Source organism: Lissotriton vulgaris, chromosome 4_1 (assembly GCF_964263255.1).
Source record: "Lissotriton vulgaris chromosome 4_1, aLisVul1.2, whole genome shotgun sequence".
NCBI lineage: Eukaryota > Metazoa > Chordata > Amphibia > Caudata > Salamandridae > Lissotriton > Lissotriton vulgaris.
In genome coordinates this window covers 222,809,842-222,837,408 of record NC_141691.1, presented here as the reverse complement: position 1 = coordinate 222,837,408, position 27,567 = coordinate 222,809,842, and the positions used below count along the sequence as shown (strand labels likewise).

Sequence of the window (27,567 nt, the reverse complement as noted above, 5' to 3'; positions counted from 1 at the left end):
CTCTCTAGAACAGTGTGTCTCATGCCCACCCGCGTGCTCATCGCCTCCCCTCTTAAGAACACCTTAAAGGCGTCCCATTCTATCTGCCGGGAACTAGCCGTACCAGCGTTTATGTTAAAGTAACCAATTCCCACCCTTCCGCCCACTGCGCAAGAGCGTCCGCCTGTCTCCTACTATCAGTGGCCTGTAGTGGCCTGTAGTGGTGGGTGTGACCTGTCTAGTGAAATGTCCAAGACTGCATTGAAATCCCCACCTATGAGCCAATGATAGTTCTACCAGTCTGCCAACACTCCATTAAGGGTAGTTAAAAAGTCAGACTGGCCCGAGTTCGGCGCATAAACACTGCCGATCACAACAGGGGAGCCATCCAACATCCCACGAATGAACACGTATCCACCCTCTGAGTCCAGTCTCTTTTCCACCAGCTTAAAGGGAACAGAGTTTCTGAGCCAAATAGCTGCCCCTCTCGAAAACACAGAAGTAGTAGCATACAACTGCCCCTTCCACTTCTTAAGCAGCTTTACGCTCTCTGCACTGTTCAGATGGGTTTCCTGAAGGCATGCCACCATGACGTGCCTCCGATTAAGTTGTGCCAAAAGTGTATGTCTCTTGTGGATTGACCCCATGCCTCGCACGTTCCAGGTGCATATTTTGTATGTGTTAAGAGTCCCCATTGCGGTCCGTGTCCGGTATTTCCAACAGGCCCCGTACTAGGAAGGTAGTATGCAGTAAATGTAGTGTCCCAAGTGCCATTAAAACGTGTAACCCCCTAACTTCGAGGTCCCCAAGTGAAAAAACCTGAGGCCCAAACATCATCGCCCAACGTGGGCAGCAGTTAAACCGGAACATGACTATGCTTTTGGGGGGGGGTTTGGGGGGGGGGGGGTGGTACCCACTTACACTCGCCCGGGACCTGTTGGTGTTACTACAGTGTGCCCTAAGCCAGTGTGTGTCCCCATTCCCTGTCAGCCCACTCTCGTCCCTGTGCAAATCTCATACATTACCAACCGGAGACTTCTATGGCTACAATCAAAAGTCATTCGCCACTTGGGCAGTCATTTTGGGGAAGAGCTGCAAGCTGGTAGCAGAGCCCAACACCTCTGTGCGGGAGTCCGAGTTGCTGCCCATGTCCGATTTGTCCCTTCCGTCGTGGGCAGCCAGTGCAGCCTCAGTCAGCAGAGCTATCTCCGGTGTCTTCCGTGCTCGATCCGGCGTTTTCCCTCCGCTCGCTGCAGACCCCTTCGCATGCGCGTCCCTCGTGTCAGGCCGCTGCTCCCCTTGGCGCGAAGGTCCTCCACCCTGGCCCTCCTCAAGCGGGTCCTGCGTGTTCAACGGTGTCAGGGCCACCTCTCCATCCATTCTGCCGCCTCTTCAGGCGTGTCAAAGAAATACGATTTGTTGCCATGTATTATTTTGAGGCGGGCCGGGAACAGCAGTGTATACTTCAGGTTTCTGTCCCACAGTTTGCGCTTCACCCCCAGAAATGTCGACCTGGCCTTCTGCACCGCCGGGGTGAAGTCTGGATATATGGAGATGGTTTTATCCTCGTATCTCAGTGGTGCCTTTTCTCTCGCCACTCTCAGCACTGAGTCTCTGTCTTTGTAGTGCAGAAGGCGCGCTATCAACGGTCGCGGTGATGCACCCGGCCTAGGTGGCTTTGCTGGCATTCTGTGCGCCCTCTCCATGTTGTATAACGGGGTAAGATCATGCGGCCCCACGACCTTCTTCAGCCAATCCTCGACAAACTGCGTGGGTTTCCTCCCTTCGCTGCGCTCCGGAATCCCCAAAATTCGCACATTGTTGCGGAGGGCCCGCCCTTCCGCATCGTCCATCCTGTCCCAGAGCAGTTTAAGCTGTTTCTCCATATGCTATATTTTCGTGGAGTGGCCAGTCTGCTGCGGGATCAGGTCGTCCAGTGCGATCTTATGCTCCGTGACCTTTTCGGCTAGCTTGTTGTGGTCTGCCCTAAGGAGCGACAAGGCAGTCGCCATGTTGTCCATACGTGTCTCAAGCGCCTCTCTGGATGCCTTTATTTCGGCCAGTATGAGGTCCAGCTTAGCGTCCTGCGTGCCCTTGCCCGTCGGCGGCACGATCTTAATGTTTGAGGAAGCCAGTGGGTCGTCCGAGCCAGTGGACTGAAGGTCCGCATTTGCGCCCTGGTCTTGCATCTTGGCCCTGTTCCTCCCCATAGCTCGCGTCGTCAGGATGGCGGTGGTGAGGCCCCACTTGCGCTCCCAATACCAGCGCTCACAGTGCGTGTCCTAGAGTGTCACTCACCCACCAATTGCAGTCCCTCCCAATGCTACTTGTACGTGAAAGAGGACAGGTATAGCACAACTCGACAGATCGTGTCTGGTCTAATCGCCTGACCCTGCTAGTGCCACAGTCCAGCGCCTGTTAAGTGTTCCGCGGGCCCCCTAAGCGTGCGACGCTGGGGGTGCAGTGCACAATGGCGGATCTTCCCACCGAAGTCTGTCGTGCCACAATAGCCGGGGAATTGGGTGTTCGCGCCTCTCAGCACTCCAGGGACTGGCGCCACCTTCAAGCAGCAGGCCGATGATCAGCTCTCCACCGCTGGCGTAAACTCCTGCGTCTCCCCAGCCACTCGTCCAGACAGGGCACCGCAGGGAAAGCTCTCAGAGGGCCAAAGTGGATCGCACCTGTTCTTGTTGCACTCCTTATGGCACTACAGCAGTACTCCTCACCGCGTCGGCGCTCTGATATGCCCACTCCTGTCCATGTATCACTCTCGTTACTGGCCGCAGGGAGGGCTGTTCCGATCGCAGCAGGGTAATGGCGGCCGATTTCGTCGAGCCCAAGATGGCACCTCCAGGCACAGGCCCGTCTGCAGCGGCGCATACTCCTCCCGGCCTGACCATACAGCACACTCTCGGGGCCCGCACATACCAGATAGTGTCCCTCGGGGCTCCCGGAACCACTCTCAGCGTCTCCGTAGCTCCCCGGCCAGGCCGCTATCTCCTCGGGCGCCGGTGCGCCGAATATCACGCTCTCACACTCCAATGATATCTCCGGGGCCGGTCTAATGCACCGTGTCGGCGCTTCACACGCCCAGTCCGTGCAGCAAGTTGTGGTACCGGGTGTAGCTTCTGCTAAGTACACCGCCGCGGCAGGATACCGCACAGCTCCGCCGACCTCCGCTCACTCCGTCTCCGGCAGATCTTGCCGAGCCCGGCTCCCCCTCCAACTTTAGGCCGCGGCTCGTGTCTTGGGAGTAGGCCTCTCCGGCGCCGTCCGCTTCACTCGCCCCCGGGGGAAATCCGGCACGCACAGCTCAAGTCTTTCCGCTCGCCTCACCCTCAGTTGTCTCGGGGCTTGAGTGGGTGACCCGTGGGATACGGGGAAGTCAGGATAAATAGCCAATGTTTTCGGGCAGAGGACGGAGCTATCTCAGAACGCGTCCGCCATGCTCGGCTCGTGGCCACGCCCCTCCAATATCCCGTTCTGACCCCACTCTTAACGGAGAAGCTCTGGAGAGAGTTCAGGTGCTTGATTATCTGGAGTTAACACGGACTGAACTTTTTGATTGGTCATCTCATGTTCAGAAGCACAGGCTCAAATCAGAGCAATATTGTGGGGGCCAAACTCAGCTCATTTTGCGTCCAATATCTCCAGCTTTTGAAATCTATAAATGTTAGGCCGCAGGGGCTATTTTGTATGGTTGAGAACTCTGGGGTTTTTTTTTTGTTTTTTTTTATTGAACAAAAGGTGTAATTCCATTAAGATCCAATACATATTCACTTCATACATCATAAAAAAAGATATAAAATTCATAATATGCACTAATTTAGTCAACATTATTCGAGAACGATATAAATACAATCATGGCTCATGGAAAATTCATACTTCTATTATAAAAGCATAGATCAGCTTTAAAAAACTCCTAAATAATGTGATCATAAATCTTAACTTTTTATTAATTCCTCCATTCCTTCAGTGGCGCCCAGATGTTCCTACCAAATTCTTGCACCTTCCTCCCCTTAAATTCATATAAACATGCCTCTAGATTATGCATACCTAACAACCTGGAGAGCCACATATGAAACGTGGGAGCGATGGTATCCTTCCACCCAGCAGAGATAAGGATTCGTAATACCGCTACTGCAATGAACAATAGCGCTTGGGTGTCTCTCCCAACCTTAAGTTTATCATCTGTCCCTGTGAGAACCAAGGTAGGGGATAGGTCGATGTTAATACCTAGCAGCCCCCCCCAAAACAGGGTTATCTCACTGCGTATTAAGGCCAAATTGGGACAATGATAAAACATATGCAATAGGTCTGCCAGACCGGTGTTGCATTTAGGGCATTTATCGTCTTCTCTTAGCCCCCCCATACAATTTTGCCGGGGTATAATAGAGGTTAAACAGAGTCTTATAATGTTGGGCCCTCAAATTTGACGCTCAAAAATACTTTCTTACTTCGAAGTAGGGTTAGGTCTATGTCAACATCAGGGTCCCCCAATTTTTGCACCCATGTGGCCTCTGTTTTCTCCAGATCATCTGGGAGGCCCGGCAGCAAAAGATTGTAAGCTGTACCTATCTTCTTTCCCCCTCTTTTTAAATATTCAACCAATTGACTGTCTGGGGGCAGCAGAATCTTTGGTCTATATGCCAATAGGGTTTGAACAATTTGTCCATATAAAAACCAGTGGCTATCTGGAATCCCATATTTCTGCTGTATTTCACCAAAGCTGAGGATGACATCGCCTGTCATAATATCGCCCAGGCATCTTATCCCATGCTCCCTCCATACAGTACAATACGCGCTTTGGTCCAAATGAGTAAATAGAGTAGATTTCCACAGGTTAGTATTGGTATTTATTTTAGGGATCTTCAAAATTTTGCTAATAGCCTTCCAGGTTCCCCAGACCCCTTCAATGATCTTATACCTTGTCTTCCTATAATACCTTCGATCCACCTCACACTGCAGTAATCCATAGGCCTTCCTCCCTAATAGTAACTCAAAAATAGAGGGAGGGTCTGACTCTCAGTTTGGCCTTCAGATGGTAGGGCATCAGATTGAATCAGTATATTCATTTGCGTGAGGAGGCATACCAGATGATATAATCTGAGGTTCGGCATAGCCAGGCCTCCCCTATCCCACGGTAATGACATGTGGTTGAGCGTCTAATCTTGCCGTACTGCCAAACAAACCTGACAAATGTGGCTTCGATTTTCCTCATCACACCTTCCTCTAACAACAGTGGAATAGCCCTAAACAGGTATAGTAATTTGGGGAACATGGTCATTTTTAAAACATTCACTCTGCCAATCAAAGATAGGTGTAACACGTCTATTCTTTTCAGATCTGTTTCGATTGAATTAATGAGGGGAAGATAGTTCTCTCCAACCATCTTCTCAACTGATGCATTAATTCTAACCCCAAGATATACAGCTGAATCTACAAATCTATAATCAGTCTTCACAATATTTTTAGTACATATAATCTGGGTTTTCCCCTCATTTAACCGATAGCCAGATCGAAGCCCAAATTGATTAGCCAGTTGTACCAGTGCAGGCATTGCTTGGTATGGGTCCGAGGTAGTTATCGCCAGGTCGTCGGCGTAAGCAAGCAGTTTTGTAGTAAAGCCATTAAACACCACGGGGCTAATTTGACGGGAAGCTAACATTTTCTGTTTAAAAGGATCTATATATAAGGAAAACAAGATCGGGGAGCAGGGGCAACCCTGGCGCGTCCCCCTTTTGATCACTATTTTATCCGACCGTTGCCCCATAACCATGACCCGAGCCACCGGGTCAAGGTACATAGCTTTAATTGCCCTCAGGAAGTTGCTACCAAAGCCTCTGCCGGCCAGGATGCCCCAGAGAAAGTCCCAGACAACTTGGTCGAAGGCTTTCTCTGCGTCGAGGAGGATCATGGCCATCTCCCCCCGTGGCACCATGGGCATCAAATAGCGCTATTGCTCTTCTAGTATGTTCTGTAGTGCCTCTCCCAGGTATAAACCCATGCTGCCACGGGGAAACGAGACGGCCAATAATCCCCCCCAACCTGCCAGTACAGACCTTAGAGTATAGTTTTGTATCGGCATTAATTAGCGATATGGGGCGATAAGACCCCAGCAATTCCTTAGGTTTCCCCTTCTTGTGAAAGATAACGATGTTAGTCTCCTTCCAGGACTCCGGTATAATACCTGAGCACAGGATTCCATTAAATAAATCGAGTAGAATTGGGGCGATCTCCTTTTCTAAGCATTTGTAGACTTTGAGGGGGATTCAGTCAGGGCCTGCAGCCTTGCCTGCAGCTAACTCCTGTAGGGCCTTGGTTAATTCCAACATATTTAGGTCTCTATCAAGTTCTTCTCTGCACTGTGCATCTATACCCGGACCACCATCCACATAGCCAGGGCCCTGCTCACCAGTACCACCCTCCTCGTCATACAGCTTTTGATAAAAGTTCTGAAAGACCCTTAAAATATCTTTGGGCTCCGTATACTCCTGTATACGGGAAATTAAGTTCGTAGTCCTCTCTTGCCTTATCTGCGGAGCCAGTGCCCTATTAACCTGTTCCCCTGTTTCATAGCGTCTTGCCTTAGAAACCTGGTACTCGCAGGTTTCCTTCTGTATAACTATTTTCTGAAGATCAGCTTTAATAATTGTTATTCTTTTTAAACTCTCCTGTCCCTCCCGTCCCTGGCCTACATCCTTAATATGCTGTTCTTCAGCTACCACTAACATGTCCATAAGCTTCTCAATCTCTCTCTTATCATCTCTCCTGAACCTAGCAGAGCAGCTTATCGTCTCTCCCCTTAAATAGGCCTTGAAGGTATCCCACACGCCATTCCGAGACGTGCTATATCGGTTAGCATCATAAAACTCACCAGCCCATTTTCTAAGATGTTCCACGAATCTGGTATCTAATAATAATTTTCTCTCAAAAGACCAGCTAGTTTGTTTTCTCTCAATTTTAGGCATTTCACAAAACAACACCAGAGGATTATGGTCCGAGATTGACTTTGGGAGTTTCTTAATGCGAACCTTATTCAACTCTGTGGAGGAGATCAAGAAGTAGTCTAACTTAGTATATCTCAAATTAGGACTAGAAAAATAGGTGTAGCCTGGATCTAAGGGTTCCTTTACTCCCCACACATCCTTGAGGCCATGTGACTTCATAAGAGAATCAAGGGCTAAGGACACTTTAGGTTTCCGCCCAGAATAGTCAGCTGATTTATTCCAATCTACTGATATATTTAAATCCCCAAAAACTATTATGGGCGTTGGCCAATTGGCTAGCTCCCCTCCCAAGACGTCAAAGATTTCAGGATCATCCTGATTTGAGCCGTATATCACACATATGGTATAACCTAAATTGAGTTCTACTATCACCCATCTCCCTGTGCTATCGGCCTTGTGACGCTTGGCTCCCCCTAGAAAGGGTTTAGCTAAGATGGCCACCCCTCTGACTGTTGATGTTTGAGATGAGCAAGCCAAGATTTCAAACCCCCTAAAATTCATCATATTTCTTTTTGCCCAAGGGAGGTGGGTCTCCGGTACACAAAAAATATCAAAGGTATTATATTTAGAAAAATGTCCCACCCTTTGACGCTTTCTCGCATCATTCAGGCCACCTACGTTGGCTGTACAGATTTTAATGCTTGACATGTCTTTGTGTTAAATTTCCCTGACAAGCTTGAATTATTGTTATAATCTTCAAAGAGCCCCCCATTACCCCCTTACCCTCCACCCCCCCTCCCTTTCCCAGCACCCCTGCACCCTTGCTAGTGAGGCGCTCAGACCAGGTCTGTGCGTGTGATGGTCACAGTGAGAGCAGTGAAGCCCTTAATACGATAATCCGAGTCAACATCCTGTTACCCCTTACCATCTTTTGAAAAAACCCATACTCCGAATTCACCTGACCCCACACCAATGCTTCAACAATGCTACAAAAACCAACATATATACGTCCAGTATTGAATGATTCTACTTCCCATAAGAGTCCAAATATTCTCTGGCTTTAATCTCTGAGGCAAAGTACATAGTTCTCCCCTCATTAATGATTTTCAACTGAGCTGGGTTTCCGCTGAAATGGGTCGATCAGAGACTGCAGCGCCTCTCCACTGTTATATGGCAGAAATCCGGGCGGACAAAGAAAGAGATCCCCTCCACGTGCCTCTTAGCATCCGGTCTTGCCTTCTCCGCAATTGCCTGCCTCAGCACAAAGTTGCCCACAAAAATTAGAATAGCTCTAGGTTTGTCACCTTCCTTGGTACCTTTTTTGATTTTAAACTGGGTGCGATGCGCTCTCTGGATCTCTGCTGCCCAGACCCAGCTTGAAAGCTCCAGAAATGCCTGCTCAAATAGTTTAATGATGTAGGCTCTGACATCGGACCCTTCTACTCCTTCGGGTACCCCAAGAATCCGGAGCTTATTCCGTCTGAGCCTGTTCTCAATGTCCTCCAGTTTCCACTGGATGTCTATTACTTGTGCGTTTTGGGCTTCGACCTTATTGACTGCGGCTGTTGCCTCCGCCTTCATAGATACCACTCTATCCTCCGGATTAGTTACCTGATCTCCCAGATTAATACAGGCCTTGGACAACTTTATTAACAGCCCCCTGTATTTTCCTAACACCGGCTTGGGACTTCCGACTGTCCTGCTGGGCTTCCTCCCTGTGGGCCAGAATCTCACTATGAATGATTTCCAAGAGTGACATCTGGGCAGCAACCCCCCCCCTCGGCTCCCCTGCAGAGGCATTGCTGAAGAATGGTCCCAACTAAGCTCGCTTTGGGGGAGCTCGCGCCTTTTTGGTGGTTTAACTGCTGTTACCGGGGAGCCAGGCTCGAAATCGCTTTCTGCGTCAGGGTCTGAAACGATATTGGAGCAAAGATCTTCATCATCATCATCCTCTGACCACTCACCCCCCTACGACACTGGAAAAAAACATTCGCTCTGGACCTTTTCATTCTCTTTTCCCTTATCCGCTTCCACGCGGGCTACCGCGTTCTCCTTTGTAATCTCGCCAGGTTTCTGCCCATCTTGATCTTCTGCCTTATTCACGACTTCGTCCAAACCAACTGGACTCCTTTGAGTGATACAGGCATCTGGTCCAGCATTAATATCCCCTGGCTTACACTTGCCCAGTTTGATATTGCTGATAGTCCTATTCTCCATAGCCTTATTATCCAAGTTGCCTGGGGTGTCAGGCTCAACCATATCAGCTCCTTTCACCATACTTTGTCCTATGGTACTCAGAGGCAAAGGGGGATCAGTCAAATCAGGGAGAATTGAGGTTACATCACCTAGCTCTAGTTCAGCCTCGCCTCCCTCCCCCACTGGTGTTGTAGTTTTTAGCCCCTTCTCTCTGCCAGCCGTAGTGAAGATATCCGCAATTGGGGCTGTGGCTGTAGCCTGCCTCGTTCTAACCGCCATCTGCTTTCTTACCGGGGGGTCTGTACTTTGCCATCAGTGTCTCCCGGCACTGTCTCCACTCCAGCCTTCTTTTTCTTTTCCTTTTCCGCGGCAGATTTTCCTCCTGTATTGACTTTAGGAGCCATTGCACTTCGTCTTTTTTCTGCCCAAAGCCTCCTTGTACTGTACTCTCCTTCGCGTCTTGCTGACTTTGGCCGCCCTGTCTCCGGCGCCGCTCTGCTCCGCAAAGCCCGCGGAGCTTCACCCGCGCCCCGCCCCTTCGCTCTCCGACGGGTGCGGGAACACACAGAGAGAGCAGAGCGGGTCAGCTCCTGAAGCAGCCGTAACGCCGAGTTGCGGCAGGTGTAATTACTCGAGCTTCACTGCTCTGCTGTGTTCGGCCACAACTAGGCGGCCGCCATCTTGCCTCTCCCGCAGAGGAGAAGTTCTAAAATGCACCCCTCGAGAACTCTGGGGTTTTCAAGATACTACAGCTCTTGAGCTAAAAGAAACCAGATTTATGAGACACTAAGTTATCTACCAGCCAGTACCCCACTTTTCCCTCTACGGTTAAAGTATGGTCTTAGAAACATTAATGACATAACTGGGTTAAAACCGTTGTTGTATTGGCAGAAAATATGGGTAGTCCCAGAGGTCATGTCATTTCGTAAGGCCTTAGACGGTGTTTTGGGGCAGCCTGGGGCCTGTAAAATCACCTGGCTTTGGACTAACAAAGATTGACAGGGTCAGAATGTGTATGAGAATCTCTGGCTTTCCCCTGCAGACGCCATCTCAGTCTCAAAACCAGAGTTAAAAGGTGCCTATTAGCGCTATATAGACAACTTAATTCTACATCCTCTTAGGGCTAGATCCCTCATTGCCTCCTTTATGGAGTTCAAATTGATTATTATCTGGAGGAGTTTGTGGATGACATTGAACCCCCCTCCCCCTTGAGAGACTTTATGCATCAAATTTTGCATAGGAACTTTGCCTACCTGCTCCTTCACAACTAAACGGAAACATGACGCTTATAATTCTGACAGGTTCTACCCTTTCTGTCCCCAAGTGGCGAAAGGGCTGTGCATGTTGTACTTTTCTGTTTAACTTACAAGGTATTAGAAGGAAGTAGATTTAACAGTCTGCCGTAACTTGGGTTTTAGAACCTTTAGGACCACGTATTGAATACTAGGGAGGAACACTAGGCAATGTATCTTATTTGCTGTCCCTCAGTTCTTGATGAAGATGTGGAGGCTTAGGCAGAAAAGTATGCCTAGCAGATGCATTGGATTTTATCTTCTGCTGTTATTTTAACATTTTAAATTGCGAGTTTAGTCTGGCATTGTTTTAAATTGTCCTAAATTGGATTTTTATGCTAAGCAATGTGCTAGATTTGTATGAAAGTCTTTATGAATTGAAAAATTAGTATTCAGGATTTTATTGTTTTATTCATTTCTATGCACTGTTTTAACATGTTCTTTTATGGCCATTGTGTTCAAAGAAAAACTATGATGTTGGACTACCCTACCATCTGAGATGAGCTGCAACCACAGCCATCGCCTTGGGTGAAGACTCAAGGTGCCGATGTCAAACCAAATGGAGGAGCTGCAAATTGGTAATGGGTGGAACCCACTACAAAATGCAGGTACATCTGTTGCAACTGCAGGGCTCAGATGTGTAATATGCATCGTACAAGTCGAGAGACACCAAGACACCATCCAGTGCCTTGCTTCCAACACCAACAGGACCTGAGCGAGGGTCAGCATCTTTAATTTCTTCTTCCTGAGGTAGAAGTTCAGGAACCAGAGGATTAGGATAAGATGCAGACTGCATTCTTCGTATGAACAAGGTAGTATTGTGAATAACATCCTTGCCCTATCTCCGACACTGGTACTAACTCGACTGCTCCTTTCAGAGATCACAGATACGTCTTGCTACAAAATCGAAAGATGACCTTCAGACAGGGGGAGCCTGTGGCAAAGGTAGAGTATACCCCATTTCTATTACTTGAATGTGACACTGTTCTCAAGTTATTGTATTCCAGGCTCGTACAAAGGAGCATACCCGACCTCCTACAAGCCTCTGGTGTGCTGTAGAAGCAAACTAGGCCTGCTTTCCATGGAGTGCAGGGGAGGAGACTGAAGACAGGGATCTATGGCTGTATATCAGGCCTTCTTCTGTATTGTTTAAACAGATGTTTTTTTTAAGACTGTTGCACCTGTGTCCGGGTGGACTGGTGTTGGCGGATGCTTAACCCTCTAGAGAAGACTCAAAACGATCTAGCACGTTGCAGAGTTCGCATTATCGCAAAATTAATGGGCACCTTCATAAGGTAAGTTTGTGAGTGTGCCTTGCACATTTGTGGAAAACCCTGATGCGTGAAGCCAAGAATGATGGTGGACTGTACTGGGGACTCCATAGTACAGGTCACAGAGTCTGCAGTGTTGAGATCAAACTGATGAGGCGCAAAGCCGACTTGCCATCTTAGATGACTTCTGAAAAGTGGGATTTAATATCGTTGGTGATCTGGGGATGGACTACGGGATATAGCCCAGCCAAAGTACGAGTATATCTCGCTTCCAGGCAAGTGACATTCGAAGATTTTAATGCCATACTTCAGGCGAAGAAACTCTTATCCGAAGTCTCCAGATGGTTGGATTCCCTGTTTGATGGTGTCATAGAAAAAAGTCCCCGACACTTGCCCTGAACAACAAGAGATCTGGATAATGCAAATGCTACTTACCAGTATGCATCTGTTCTTGGCATGTAGGGCTGCTGACATTCATATCTGTGCATAGATCGCCGCCTAGTGTTGGGTCCGGATGATTGCACATTGTTGTCCTGGAAGAGTCTTCGAAGTATCACGAGATAGGTGGCTCCTCCCCTGGACTACAGTGCGCATGGGCATCGACTCCATCCCCAGATTGTTTTTAGCCATTGCGGCCGAGATGGAGTGAACTTTGTGAGTGATGACCATGGCATGAAATGCATGTAAACACTGCAGCTGCTACAGGCGCCGGGGAGGAGGGCGGGCGATATGAATGTCAGCAGCCCTACATGCCAAGAACAGATGCATACTGGTAAGTAGCATTTTCAGTTCGAGGCATGTGGGCTGCTGAATTCATATCTGTGCATAGAATACATAGCAGTCCCTCCATTAGCGGCGGCCGCCCGTGCCAGCTGCAGCAGTTTGGAAAAGTGTCTTGAGAACAGCTTGCCCTACAGCTGCCTGCTGTTTAGAGTGCACGTCTACACAGTAATGTTTCGTAAATGTATGTGTGGTAGACCATGTGGCTGCTCTACATATGTCCTCTAAGGGAATGTTTCCAAGGAAGGCCATAGAGGCCCCCAACTTTCTGGTGGAGTGGGCTCTTGGTGGAATTGTAAGAGTTCGTTTTGCTTTAGCATAACAGATTTGAATACATTTCACGATCCACCTAGCAATACCAGCCTTGGAAATAGCGTTACCTTTGTGGTGTGACGCAAAGGCAACGAAAAGCTGCTTAGTTTTTCTAAAGTCCTTGGTCCTGTCAATGTAATACATTAGGGTCCTCTTGACGTCAAGGGTGTGGAGCATCCGCTCCGCCAGTGACTCAGGATTTTGAAAAAACACTGGCAACTCAATTGTTTGGTTTATGTGGAATTGAGACACAACCTTGGGTAGAAATTTAGGGTTAGTGCGGAGCACTACCCTGTTAGCATGAACCTGGAAGAATGGCTCTTGGATTGTGAGGGCCTGCAGCTCACTAACTCTCCGTAGCGATGTAATTGCTACTAAGCAAGCCACTTTCCAAGTCAGGAATTGAAGCTCGCAGGAATGTAGTGGCTCAAAGGGAGGACCCATTAGTCTTGTAAGAACCACATTGAGGTTCCATTCTGGAGCTGGAGGGGTCCGTGGTGGAATGACCCTTTTAAGTCCTTCCAGAAAAGCTTTGATAGCAGGCACCTTGAAAAGTGAAAGGTGCTGTCTATTTTGGAGGTATGCGGCCATCGCAGACAGGTGAATGCGGATGGAAGTATATGCCAAATTACACTGGTACAGATGAAACAGGTAACAGATGATGTTCTGAATGGAAGCATCTAGTGGATAGATGTTGTGGTTCGCACAATAAATGACAAACCGCTTCCATTTGGCCGCATAACAGGCTCTAGTAGTGGGCTTCCTTGCCTCCCGAATGATGTCCATGCAATTTGGAGGAAGGTTGAGGTAGCCAAACTCTGGAACCTCAGGAGCCAGATCGCCAGGTTGAGCTGTTGCGGATCTGGGTGCTGAATGTCGCCATGGCTCTGCGTCAGAAGGCTGGGTGTGAGACGAAGCCTTTGATGCGGTACCACGGACAGTTCCAGAAACGTGGTGTACCATGGTTGGCGAGCCCACGTTGGAGCAACCAGGATGAGAGTCATCGAGTGCTGCCTGAGCTTGCGTGCCACCAGCGGTATCAGGGGTGCTGGGGAAAAAGCGTACGCAAATTTGCCTAAAAAGTTCATCCATATCGCATTGCCCTGCGATTGCGGGTGTGGGAACCTGGCGGCGAAGCTTTGGCATTTTGCGTTCTCCCTTGTGGCGAACAGGTCTATCTCTGGATGACCCCAAGCTTGAAAGTACGGCTGGAGTACTGATGGATGTATCTCCCACTCATGCATCTGGTGGCTGTGCCTGCTGAGCAGGTCCGCCATCTGGTTGTCCTTGCCTGGGAGGTGTTCTGCCATGAGGAAGATGTTCCTCTGAATGGCCCACTTCCACATGCTCTGAGCCAGATGAGACAGCTGCGGAGAGTGTGTTCCTCCCTGTTTCTGAATGTAGTACATGGCTGTTATGTTGTCCGTCCGGATCAACACGACCTTGTTGCACAGATGTACTTTGAACGCCTTTAAGGCCATGAAGAGTGCCATCAGTTCCAACACATTGATGTGCATCTTCTTCTGCTGTAGTGTCCATAGTCCCTGCACTGTGTAATGGAGTACATGCGCTCCCCAACCCTGGAGAGAAGCGTCCGTCGTCAGGATAATCTGTGGCACAGGCTCTTGGAACGGTCGTCCCTTGCAAAGGTTTTGTGGATTCCACCAATGCAGAGAGTTGTATGCCCGACTGCTCACCAACACTAGGTCTTTCAACCGCCCATGAGCCTGAGTCCACTGACGTGCCAAGCACTCCTGAAGCGGACGCATATGTAGTCTCGCGTGCGGGACAATGGAGATGCAGGAGGCCATCATGCCTATCAACTGCATGAACACTCTTGCTGGAAGCGAGTGTTGAGGTCTGAATTTTTGGATCAGCGATTGAATGCTGCTGACTCTCACTGAACTTGGCTGTGCTGTGGCCGCCAGAGTGTCTATGGTCGCACCCAGATACTGCCGTATGTGGGCGGGCTGGAGATGGGATTTTGGGTAATTCAGTGAGAATCCCAGATCGTGCAGGAGGTGAATGGTGTGGGACACGTGGTTGGCGCACTGCTGGGCCGACTTCGCCTGAATGAGCCAGTCGTCCAGATAGGGGTAGACGTGGATGTTCTGATGTCTTAGATGCGCCGCCACTGTCGCCAGGCACTTTGTGAAGACCCTGGGCGCCGTGGTGACCGCAAAAGGCAGAACCTTGAGCTGGTAGTGCTGGTTTTGAATGGTGAACCTTAGATATTTTCTGTGTGAAGGATGCAGGGGAATGTGAAAGTATGCATCCTTGAGGTCCAGAGTTGCCAGGAAGTCCCCTTGCTGAAGCAGTGGGAGAACCTGCTGCAGAGTAAGCATATGGAAATGTTCTGACAGAATGTACGAGTTGAGAGGTCTGAGGTCTAGGATGGGCCTGAGGGATCCGTCCTTTTTTGGGATTAGAAAGTACAGGGAGTAAACCCCTGTTCCCCTTTCTTGCAGTGGAACGAGCTCTATTGCCCCTTTTTGCAGCATGACTTGTACTTCCTGCTGCAACAAGTGCAAGTGCTCGCCGGACATAGGACGGTTCTTTGGAGGTATGTTTGGTGGAGTGGAAGTGAGTTCCAGACAATAACCGTATTGGATAAGAGATTTGACCCACCTGTCCGTGGTGATGGACCTCCACACGGGCAGGAACTGCTGGAGTCTCCCCCCGACCGGTGTTGTGTGGTCGGGGGGCAGTGACAAGGCGTCACTGTTTGCTGGCGGTGGAGGACCTGGAGCTGTTATTTCCACGTCCTCTGCCCTTGACGTTGTTGCCACGGTAACCACCTCTACCCTTGTTGGTATATGAGGATTGGGTGTTACTTTTATAGAATTGTGTGGATTGTGACGCCTGACCTCTTGAGGTGCCGCTGTTATTGGAGCGGCGAAAGGAACCACCCTGAAACTGCTGGGACTGTAGGGCACCCATAGATTTAGCAGTGTCAGTGTCCTTTTTCATTTTTTCAAGGGTGGCATCCACTTCTGGCCCAAACAGGTGGTCTGGATTTACTGTTTGGTTTAGGATGGTAGTCTGAATGTCTGGTTTAAAGCCTGATATTCTGAGCCATGCATGCCGGCGCAGCAGAACGCTAGTGTTTATTGCTCGTGAGGCGGTATCAGCCACATCTAGAGCACATTTAATTGAGGCATTGGTGATAAGTTTCCCCTCCTGAATCAACATTTCAGCAGCCTCCTTATACTGATCTGGTAAGTGCTGTAGAAGGGTTTCTAGGGTGTCATAGTGTGCCCTGTCGTAGCGTGCAAGTAGCGCCTGCGTGTTGGATATGCGCCACATATTGGCTTCCTGCGCAGCAATACGTTTCCCTGAAGCCTCAAACACCTTTGATTCCTTGTTTGGGGGAGGAGCATCACCCGTGGTTTGTGAGTTGGCTCGTTTACGTGCTTTGGAGACAACCAAAGAGTCTAGTGGCAACTGTCCCTTGATATACGTTGGATCAGTGGATGCTGCCTTGTATTTCTTGTCAATACGAGGATTGATGACTCTCGCCCGGGTGGGCTCCTTGAAAACCTCTGGCGCATGTTTTAGCACTCCTTTGAGCATTGGCAATGTCTTGACAGTTTTTTCAGCCACTGAAAAAGTGTCAAAAAGAAAATCGACATCCACTGGGTCTGCATGGAGGTCGACGTCATGATTGGCCGCAGCTCTTTCAATTAGAGCGTTGAAGGCTGCAGAGTCTTCTGTTGGGGAAGTTTTTGCAGCAAAAAGCTGCGGCTCGTGTCCCGAATGAGGGTCCTCAGGATCGCCCCCGGCAGACCATGGCTCATTGACCTCTTCTGGGTCTGAGTAAACTGGATAAGCATACTCATCCTCTTCGTCCCCGTCACCCTCTCCAGCGTTTGAATGAGTGGGTGAGAGCTCCAGACCTTGTGGAGATGCAGGCTCCATAGGGGCAGATGCACCCGCAGAGTCCAACTTCTTCTTAAGGGGAATGTGGAAATGCTCCAACACTGGCTCCGGAGTGATCTTCCGTTTAAGGAGAGAGAGCTTGCCTGTGTTGGTGTCGATGATGACCTCTCGACGCTCCTCCGCTGCTAGTGGTTGGTGCCGTGGGTTTGGAACCACCAATGATGCCTTCGGCGTAGAAACCAGCTTCAAGGGCACTCCGGCCCCAGGTTTCGCAGTGAAAGCCTTCGGCGCCGTCCTCGGCGGCAGCGTGAAGTGAATCGGCGCCTGCGCCTTCGCCGGTTTCTGTGGAGGCTTGGGCGGCACAGTGTCCCCTGGCTCGAGCGCCGCGGCCTCTTCCCGAATACGCTGAAGGGACTCCGTGACCTTCTTGGTGAGTGAGGCGGAGGGACGGACCGGCTCGAGCGAGTCCTCCGAGGCCGGATTTGGGTCGGCAACCAAAGCCGCAGTCTTCGGAGCTGACACAGTACCCCCTTTGGCCTTGTCGACTGGGAGCGGTGCAGCCAGAGACTTGGGGTCGTCCTGACGCTTCTTTGGGGCCTTCTGATGGTCACCGACCTTTTTGGCGTCGACGCGACTGTTCAGAGCATCGAGCAACTTCGGCGCCGACGCAGCCGCGTCGGGCGTCTTCGCCTTTGGCTTCGACACCGGAATCTTCGGATCGGCCATCTTGGCGTGGCTCTTGAGCTCGACGGGCATCTTGGATTTCTTCGGCGCCGAGGCCTCCGAAGCCTTCGATCCAACCAGTGCGACTTGCACTTTCGGTTTCGATACGGATGGCGTCGACCCCGATGGTTTCACTTTCGGTTTCTGGACCGGGAGTGGTGCCGCACCAATGTCCGTGGCCGGGCCAGAAGGCGGAGCCGTGGGACGAGTTTTGAGGTCTTGGGTAAGGCCCGAAGGCGATCCCTCGACCTGGGCCTTATAATGTTGGGTGGCCCCGGAGTCAGTGTGAGGAAGCTCCTCCTCTGAGCTATCCTCTACGGTGGCAATGGCCCCGTCGTCGTCCCCTACCTCCTCGACGACTTCCTCGAACTCTTCGTCTTCCGCGTCGTAGTCTTCCTCGCCTTCCGACGCCGGGTTAGAGTCCGAGACATTTTGGATGGTGTCGTCGTCAACATCCCCCTCAAAGATGTTTGCCGGTGGGGGTGCCGAACTCTGGGCCTGCAGTCTTGCGGCCCGACGTAGCTTGAGAGTTTTCTTCGACCGGAACTTGGAGCAGGCCATACACTTGGCCTCGTCGTGGTCCGGCGACAAGCACTTGTTGCACACAGGGTGCACATCGATGTGCGGGTACTTTGAGGCACACACTGGGCACCTCTTAAATGGACTTCGTTCCATGATGAAGTAGTCTGGAGCGTCGTGTAGGCCCGTCCGCGCCGACAGCACGCGGAAGGGCAGCAGTTGATCGGAGCCGATGAATAAACCAACCCGACCGATAGACAATACCGGCGCGAGTCCTAAAGACCTTTTGGTCTCAAGTAAAGAAAGTTAAACAACTATCGATTTCGACAGAGGGAACCGAAACACATCCGAACCCAATGGCGGAAAAAAACAATCTGGGGATGGAGTCGATGCCCATGCGCACTGTAGTCCAGGGGAGGAGCCACCTATCTCGTGATACTTCGAAGACTCTTCCAGGACAACAATGTGCAATCATCCGGACCCAACACTAGGCGGCGATCTATGCACAGATATGAATTCAGCAGCCCACATGCCTCGAACCTAGGCTCTCTGGGGATGGCTGGGAGGACAAAAAGGGTGGGTTTCCAGGTGCAGGACAATAGGTCACCACTAGTCTATTCACTGCCAGTGCTGAAGTAGGCTTCTACCAAGTCGCCAGGACTGGTTCCAATAAGGCATCATGGTAAGGGAGAAAGGGCTCCAGAGCGCTGGGTAAGAGCGGGACCTCTGTAAGGACATCTACAGAGGAAAGTGGCAAGTCTAGCACCTCTTCAGCATCCATCATCACCGTGTAGAAGGCCGTGAATTCTGAGGTGGACGCCCCAATGGGAACTCAGTTTCCACTTCTGGGGAGGTATCCAGGCTGCTGGCTGATAAAATGCCTGCAAATTCATTCATCCGATCAGAGGCTTCCCCCATCCTATACAAGTTGAGGGGATCAAAATCAGAGCCGAAGAGCTTATTACCTTTTTGGCCATAGGATATTGCTTTATTACGTTATACCTCTTCCGCTGTCGTTAGTCATCTCTAATGTATTTGTGCTATGGCATTGGTTCAGCGATATGGGGTAGAGGACAGGGGCCCGAAGCAGCATAGGTGGCACCAAGTCCAGGGTCAGTGATGCCGATGATGGTGGGGGAGGCAGAGTTGTGGCCTCCAAGGCGAAGCGGGCCACAGTGGCAGAGAATCTCTGTGCTGCTGTCAAGAAAGGTTCCTAAAAGATGGTGGGCACCAGAGATGTGGCTCCGAAAGGCATCAGTGGAAGAAGCATGGACATGGGCATGCCATGTGGTCCAAAGGCGTGCCAGAGGGGGCATTGCCCGAAGAAAGATACCGAATATAGAGTTCAGAGACGCTGCTGGATCAGACCCCGGTGCCTGAAAATTCCAGTAACTCAGTATAACCGACAGGGTAGGAGGTGGGATGGATAATCAGACATCACCATTACTAACTGTGGCTCTGGGGATAAAAATCCTGTGGAGTCGAAACGTGCCTAGGAAACTTACCCCTGGAAGGTTTATAGAGCTTCTTAGAATTCTTCGTTTTACTGGAGGACTGGGCGGGAGGTGACCTCAACAGAACCATTAACAATGTCTTCCTCTATTTGTTGCAGGACAGAGCCATGGAGAGTTTTACTTTCTGTTACTTGATTGCTTTGAGGTTCATGCTGAGGCAGGACTTGAGAGTTATGAATCGATCCCAAGCACCAAGAAAAACAGAGTGGGGGTTGGTGATGAACTTTGTCCTTGGCAGACCCAACAACCTGTGAAGCCCGATCCATTCAGGGGAGACATAACTTTACTACTTTGACATTTTTTCCTTGTACCCCAAAAAATTTAATCAGTCTCAGAGAATGAGCTCCGGATCCACGTTGATGGTGTGAAAAAAGAGAATGGATGTTCTTGCACAGGGCCGTGCACTATAAGGCTTTGATGACTTCTCCTGAGATCATTTCCAGCATACATACAAAGCCAGGGCACCCTACCAGCATCATAGAGTTTTAAAGCTTCCTGGATCTAGTCTGACACCTGGGATTAATCAACAGGCGAGTAATCTGTAGGTAGACGTACCCATCTGGAAAAAGAAACCCACTAGACTAAAAAAAATAAATAGCAAATTCTGTAGTAAGCGTCATACTAATGATATGGTACATGCGGTTAGCACAAAATCTCAAGTTAGCCATGCTCCTGGATGGCAAATGACTACCCTCAGTTAAGTCAGATCTTTGCATATCTAAATTCCCATAAAGACAATGATTGAATTTTGGAGCTTCATTGATTTACTTTACTGTGGTCTATGCTTCCATATTTTCCGCTCAGCTCACATAAGTATAATTTTGCTTTACATTTTCTTTCTTTTTATGGTGACAGGAAAAAAAGCTTTAAATAAATAATTTCTTAAAATGTGAACATTTTATCATTTTTCATTTCTCAACAGCTCAGTTACAAATAAAACTAAACGGTGACTGTGGAAAATGTCATATGTCAGGGAGCCAAATCACTATTTCAGATGCTTTATGATATTTTCCTTTCAAAATGTCAGACATGCCAATCTCCTTGCGTATGATTTGCTTACAATATAAAAATTTATCAAGTCCAGCCTTTGCTCTATGTCAAGCAACACGGCTGTTGCTACCACATAAAAATAAAATGGGACTTTCCACATGAAGTTAACAAGTTGGAAAATAGTCGATCCGCAACCGGCAATGGAAAATAACACTTGTTCGGACAAGTTCCCACAACTGAACACTGTACAACAAACACAACCCTTATTTTTCATCTTTTCCCTTTGTCTTCCTGTAAACCATCTCCCTAAAGCTGGAAAGGATTTTGTTTTCTCTCTTCCGCCGCTCTTCCTGGTTGAAGGATGCCAATGCTCTCTTCTCATCTGCACTGTAAATCTGGTTCTCTTTACGCAGACGTACGGCCTCCATTCGTCGATGTCTAAATAGAAATAAGATTTTTTTTCAAGCAATTACTTAATGATATTCAAATTCTTGAAACATTTACGGAGAACACAGGGTAGTCTTTCGTTGAATGGATTGTTTTAGGCACTTTACACTAAGCTCAATGAAGGAATAGGCTTACTTGCCTACAAGATGTAATCACTCACTACCTCTTTCTTAAGACAGCTACATAACCATAAAGGTATAAAGGTATAATAAACATGTAAGTGATTACCATTTCTGTGTCATACATTTTAAGGTGAAATTGTATATTTTCAACAGAAGGCTCGGCAAAGAAAATTAAATCGGATTTGAGCAAATTTTAAAGATGCACAAGGGCTACGGTTTATATGCTTTGTTTTATTGATGATGGATGGTAATGTAAAAGGAAAACCATGAACTCTAAAGGGGCTTGAAAAAGGCCACATGTACTTGCCTTCTCAAAGATTGTATCTTTCCTTTCCTACCTAGAAAAACTGATGTGCATAAGTTTAGGGAACCACACAAAATTCTGACTGTAGCTCTTTTCAGAGTGTAACTTGCATCATGTAAGCTTCTGTATGCTTTATTGTTAGTATCTATTCTAACTAGCCATCTCTTCTTGTGACATACAACACACAGACCTAAGAATTATCAACTATCCTGTCAAATATTGTAAACTAAATCAGTAAACAATGTGGTTTGTTGTTTTGGATGCTTCTTTTTATGCACATTGAGAATTGCAATCCTGTGTGCTAACAATGATGCAGTATCTACAGATATGGAAATGGATAGGATCATGGTACACTTTTTTTACGGCAAGATACAAGCAACAAAGAATCTGTTCACCACACATCCAGCAATGATGAACAGTTTATCCACAATTACCCACCTGCTACCACTCATTACATAGCCAGAGCACTCAAAAGATGCTATCTCTTCACTGGTTAATCCAATTTCTCCTCTGCGAGGGATACGCTTTCCAGCCTTAACATACTCAGCCATAGCTGCACCTTCACCCGGCAACAAGGCATGGCCATAGCTACAAAAAAAGAAAAAGAAAGTTAAAATACATACATTTAGATTTAAACACTTTTATGGATGAGGAAGCTTCTAATTAGAGGCCCCCAAACATGGCAGAGTAAAATCCCAGGATTGCTGGAATGAAAAATTCAAAAGTAGCTGCTAGGGAAATAACATGTTCGTCATTTCATGGAGTTGCTTGATCCCTAGGCTATGCACTATTTTTAGATAGCTACATTCCAAGTGAGTAGCTGTTACTCTCATAGTAGCTCACTGTTTAAAGACAAAAGGTTCCTTTCTGCGCTAACTACAGGGACCCTTGAGTTACACTGTTAGGGGTCTGGTAGGGACAGTTATTAGGCTTAAGACTAGTGTAGATTCACTTACTGTACATTATTTCACTCTGTGTGATTGTGTTTAGAGAAGCCTCACAATTAAAAAATATTTAGGCCTCGATAATTCGGGGAATCTGCATGACTCATGATGTAAACAATGTTGAGGCCACAATCCCCACAACATAACTACTGTCTTCAGATCCTATTTTCTCTGATAGTTCAGCACACCTAGCGACAGGGAATCATCAGATTGGAAATGAAGGGCCCCAAAAAAAAAAAGAAAATGTGAAAAAACCTTCTCCACCTAAGCACCTGCTATCCAGAAGAATCCCCCATATTCATCAGAACTTCCCCCACATTCACCATCAATGCCTCAACCCTCCTCCAATTTAGTAAACAGCTGAATATACACCTCTTTGTGAATACTCCATCACAATGCAAGGACAGTCCACTTTTACTCTTAAAAATGAGCTCTCCCCATCATACATTGATAGCATCTTTCACTTTGACCCTACAATGTGCATTGTTGGCTTCCAGCTAGGCTTGCACTGTACTATATTTTTTCTTTAAATCAATGCTCTTCGCTAGTAATGTTTGGTTAGTAAAGAGTAGCATAACTGCATAGCATAACCAATACATCTAACAAGGGATTCCTTGGCAATTTAGTAAGCTGCGCATTTTTCACCCTCTTGAGGCGGAAGCCGGGAGGTCCTCCATTACTTGTCTTAGAAATTTCTAGTCTCCTGAGCTTTGCCACTGTCTATTTCGCTTGATGTAATAAGCGTTTTTTAGCATTTTACTTTGTGTTGTCACTGCGCTCGATTAAAAAACGTTTTACTCGCCAGATATTTTAGCTCCATCTCACCGCTGCCTGGGCCCACTCTGAGCTGAGCATTGACGCTGAGAGTGTGGTCCCGGGGAGCCGAATCCTCCACAGCGGCCATCTTGGGTGTTGCGAAGCGCTCTGGTGCGCTCTAGCTGCAGATAAAAAGGGCTTCCTCGCTCTCGGCGCCTTAGTAAGCTGCTCATTTTTCACCCTCTTGAGGCGGAAGCCGGGAGGTCCTCCATTACTTGTCTTAGAAATTTCTAGTCTCCTAAGCTTTGCCACTGTCTATTTCGCTGGATGTAATAAGCGTTTTTTAGTATTTTACTTTGTGTTGTCACTGCGCTTGATTAAAAAGCGTTTTACTCGCCAGATATTTTAGCTTCATCTCACCGCTGCCTGGGCCCACTCTCAGCTGAGCATTGACGCTGAGAGTGTGGTCCCGGGGAGCCGAAGCCTCCACAGCGGCCATCTTGGGTGTGACGAAGCGCTCTGGTGCGCTCTAGCTGCAGATAAAAAGGGACGGTCTCCTTCTGCGTAGCGGACGCGCCGGACTCACGCCGGAGTCATGCCAGAGTCCTGCCCGTCTGTGCCAGGACGGGCCCAGGGACCAATTCCCTTGCTATCTCCACGCTTGTCCCACTCACATATTCGCGCTCCACCCTCCTACAATTACGAGACCCTACTATCTCTCCGAACACCTTGTGTAAACACACGTTAAACCCCTCACACAATCAATATCAATGCCGACACTGTCTCTTCCAATTGATTAAGCCGGCGGAGATCAAACAGAAACCGGAGAAGAAGCTCAATATGGAATTACTGAATTGCCATTCCCTGCCTAAACATGCTTTAGAGATCTCACTCCTATTACAGGACTCGGCACTGGATGTATTGTTTCTTACTGAAATTTGGTTAAGGCCCAGCTCAGGCCCACACATTGTCCAGGCTCTGCCTCCGGGCTATTTAATCCAGCACATTGACCGAATAGGGAGTGTAGGAGGAGGGATCGCTATCCTCTATAAGGAACATCTAGTCTGTCGTCTGTTAGGCAGCCCATTACTTGATAGTGAAAATGCCCACTTCTCGATCACCCTGTCTCCTTCAGTCTCCTTTACAGGGCTTTTAGTATACCGCCCACCAGGATCCTTAGGACAATTCCATAGGACACTGTTAGAAACTGTTGTAAACCTTGCCAGTTCTGCCTCTAACTTCACTATATTGGGAGATCTGAACCTCCATTTCGACGATCCGCAAGACACGATAGCTATGGATCTGGCTCAAGATCTTGAGACCTGTGAAATGGTTCAAAAAATTCAAAAAGCCACCCATATAAAAAGACACCTGCTTGACCCTATTTGTTCAAATATTATAGACTTAATCATCACCGATCCAAGCCCCATTCCGTGGTCAGACCATTTTACCATACCTTTCACTTGGAGTGTCCCTCCCCCAGCTCCGACCAATACTTTCTGCAAAGCGCAGACAAGACATTGGTCTAAACTCAATATAAATGAATGGTCAGAAGTATTAAGGACCACTTCACCTCCCACTAACCCTGATATCAATACAGCAAACCCAGAGTTTAACCAGTGGATAGAGGACTCACTGGACATCAGTCTCCCTAGGAAATCTGTAAACCAAAAAAAGAGGATCAATCAATCATCCCTGGTTTAGCCCAGAGCTCCGAAAACTCAAACAGGGATGTAAAAAAGAGGAGAGACAATGGAGAAAAGACTTTGATCCAGAGATAAAAACTAAATACAGGGCCTCCATCAAAGCCTATAAATCTGCTTTAAAGGCAGCCAAAATAGCTTTCTACGCAGAGAAAATCATTGCATCTCCTAATTCATCGAAAGAAATTTTCAGAATTGTCAAGACTCTGCTGAAACCCCCTGACCCCCCCTCTCGCCCCAAACACATCAGGGTCCCGTTGTGAAGAACTTGCACTCTTCTTCCACACTAAAATTCAAAAAATTCTTCCAGGCCTCCCACCCATTACCATCCCCAAATCACTATCGTTAACTAAACCTCCCTTTCAAGTTGCCACTCCTGAACTCTCCTCCTGAACTCTCCTCCTTCACTCCGCTCACCGAGGAATTGCTACCCCCCTCATCAATTCAGTAAAAAGTGGCTCGCCGCTTGACCCTTTTCCAATTAACATCCGGAAATCAGTCCTGCCTATTATCGCTACTTCAGTCACCAATCTGATCAACTCCTCGATTGAAGCAGGCACAGTCCCATGGGACTGGAAAATGGCCGTGGTCAAACCATTGTTAAAAAAAGCTAACCTGGACCCTGGAAACCTATCCAACTATCGTCCCATCTCCCTTGTCCCGGGTATCAGTAAACTGGCAGAAAAATTTGTAAACCGCCAACTGTCTTCATTTTTGGAAGCCTCTAACCTACTTCATCCTTCTCAAACAGGCTTTCGCCCTGGACAAGGGACGGAGACGGCACTTCTTAAGGTGGTTGAAGAGTCGAGGAGGATCCTGGACACAGGCGGCAATGTGGCCATCATCCTCCTGGACCTCAGCGCCGCCTTCGATACGGAAAAACCACTGTATCCTTTTAGCCCGTCTAAAGAAAATCGGAGTCTCGGGAAAAGCCCTTTCATGGCTTGAGTCTTTCCTCCTTGAAAGGTATTTTAAAGTATTTGAAGGGGATTGCCATTCATCACCGATACTCTTCCAGTGTGGGGTACCACAGGGCTCCTCCCTGAGCCCCACACTTTTTAATGTGTATATGTCCCCCTTAGCCTAGATACTGGCTGTAGGAGAGTAGGGTCTGCAATCCTATGATCACCCAGATTTTTTGCTTTTGTTTCACTGGTTTACGACTTTCTCTGGCTGTGGGCCTGCTAATCAGACCCACAGCCTGGCTGTTCTCTTTCTAAATTACGATATGTACCCTAGGTGCATTTACCAATTGGTACTGGGCCACCTTATCAGACCCCGTAACGCAGGGCATAGGTGTACCCAGGGCCGCCAGGGGCTGAAGCATGTATTATGCCACCCCTGGCTGGCCTCCTAAATTTGACACAACTGGCTGCACGACAGCTGGGGCGAAGACGTGTAACCACCCTTCGCTTTAGGTATAGTAGCTCTATATCTAACCATACAATGGACACCCGAGTTCCTATCAGTCACTCCTATGGCAGGCCTTAACAATCCTGAAGGCAGAGTGCGTGGGCTCGTGTGAGCTAGGTTCAGGCCCGAGCCGAGCCCGGTTGCAGCTTGCGGAATCAAGACCCAATGGCTGTTCCATGATAACGCGTACCACATCGGTAACTTCGGTGTCGCGTTATCAAGACATGTCGAGTAAGGTGTCATACGAATCGGGATGCTGCCCTCTCACCAACCCTGGCGACGAGGTTAACATTCCACCCTTCTAGAGGGACACGACATGTACGTAACTGTGAACCCCGGTTAGAGTTAACGAAAGCCTCAGCTCCACAAAATGGATGCTGCCACCACAGACACGAGTCTGACCTCCTGCTGCTGTGAGTCCTTCCAGCGAGGAGCGCTTGGACAAAGGGTTTCCTGTCGAGGGCGCTGTTCGCACCGTCCCAGACAGGGTTTGTGTATTCTGGGTAGGTAGGGCTTTGGCAAGAAGGTGACTGCGGAGTGGCACCCCGGTGCTCACTACGCATCTGCCGGTTAGAACCAGTTCCAGGGGCGACAGCCCTGGCCTGGGGAAAGCCCGGCAGGGGAGAGGGGCGTAACTACCCCCCTTCCTGGTCCCACCCTTAGGGCAGGACCTAGTCATGTACCCACCCCTTTCTTTAGGATAAAGACCGGAGCGGGGACCCTTCCAAATTAGATCATCTTTGAATCAAGAACTACTTTCTACGAAAGGACACTCAAGACTCTTCTCAAGATTTCTCCCTTGTGACTAAGGAGTAGTCACCCTGCATCAGCAGGCACCATCTAAGAACTCTGCGGTTTGCTGCAAGTCCTTCCTCAAGGATCCGACGGCCCAGCTCGACGAGAACCGGCTTCCCTGGCACCTCTGACCTCTACCCACGTCATCAGCTCAGCTGTGATCTGTGGGTGCGACGAGACCTCGAGGGACCGGCCATCATCAGAACCTGCACGCTCTTAAAAACCAGCACGACCATCGAGGTAACTCTCTGGTGAGTGCTCTGGGGTCCGAGAAACCCCGACCCTGAGCCGCTCTAGCACCGAAGTGCAGTCTCCCAGCATCTCCACGATCTGCGTGGGGCCCTTCTGCTCGCTGCTCAGCACGTTGTCTGGTCACTCGCCGCTGGCTTGTGCCCTTCTGTGACGACATCCGAGAATCATCACTGCTGGTCTGGTTGCTCCAGACTGGCCCTTGCTTCCATCTTTGCGAGAAGCACCCCGAACCCTCCTGGTCCACTCAAGACGCCATCTTAGGCCCACCCCGTGGCCCTGAGATCTGCCAAGGCTTGTTGCCCCATCCTGGGCCCAGCGACGCCGACAGCATCATCCTTCGTGGGACAGCTCGCACCTCCACCGTGGTCGCCGACAACGCCTCCTGGTCCGCGAGACTGCAGAGCCTAGCGTCGCCCACTCACCTGG

At 48.9% G+C, this 27,567-nt stretch overlaps 1 protein-coding gene across 1 annotated transcript in view; it reads right to left on the bottom strand.

The window, feature by feature from the left end:
• Positions 1 to 20,017: 20,017 nt before the first annotated feature.
• NKAP (NFKB activating protein) overlaps positions 20,018 to 27,567 on the bottom strand; it is a 237,436-nt gene continuing 229,886 nt past the window's right edge. The window contains exons 8-9 of the mRNA XM_086918538.1: positions 21,717 to 21,866; positions 20,018 to 20,843 (exon numbers count right to left, since the gene is read on the bottom strand). Of these exons, the coding sequence (XP_086774664.1) occupies positions 20,669 to 20,843; positions 21,717 to 21,866 (325 nt within the window). The 3' untranslated portion in view covers positions 20,018 to 20,668. The remainder of the gene's footprint in view (positions 20,844 to 21,716; positions 21,867 to 27,567) is intronic.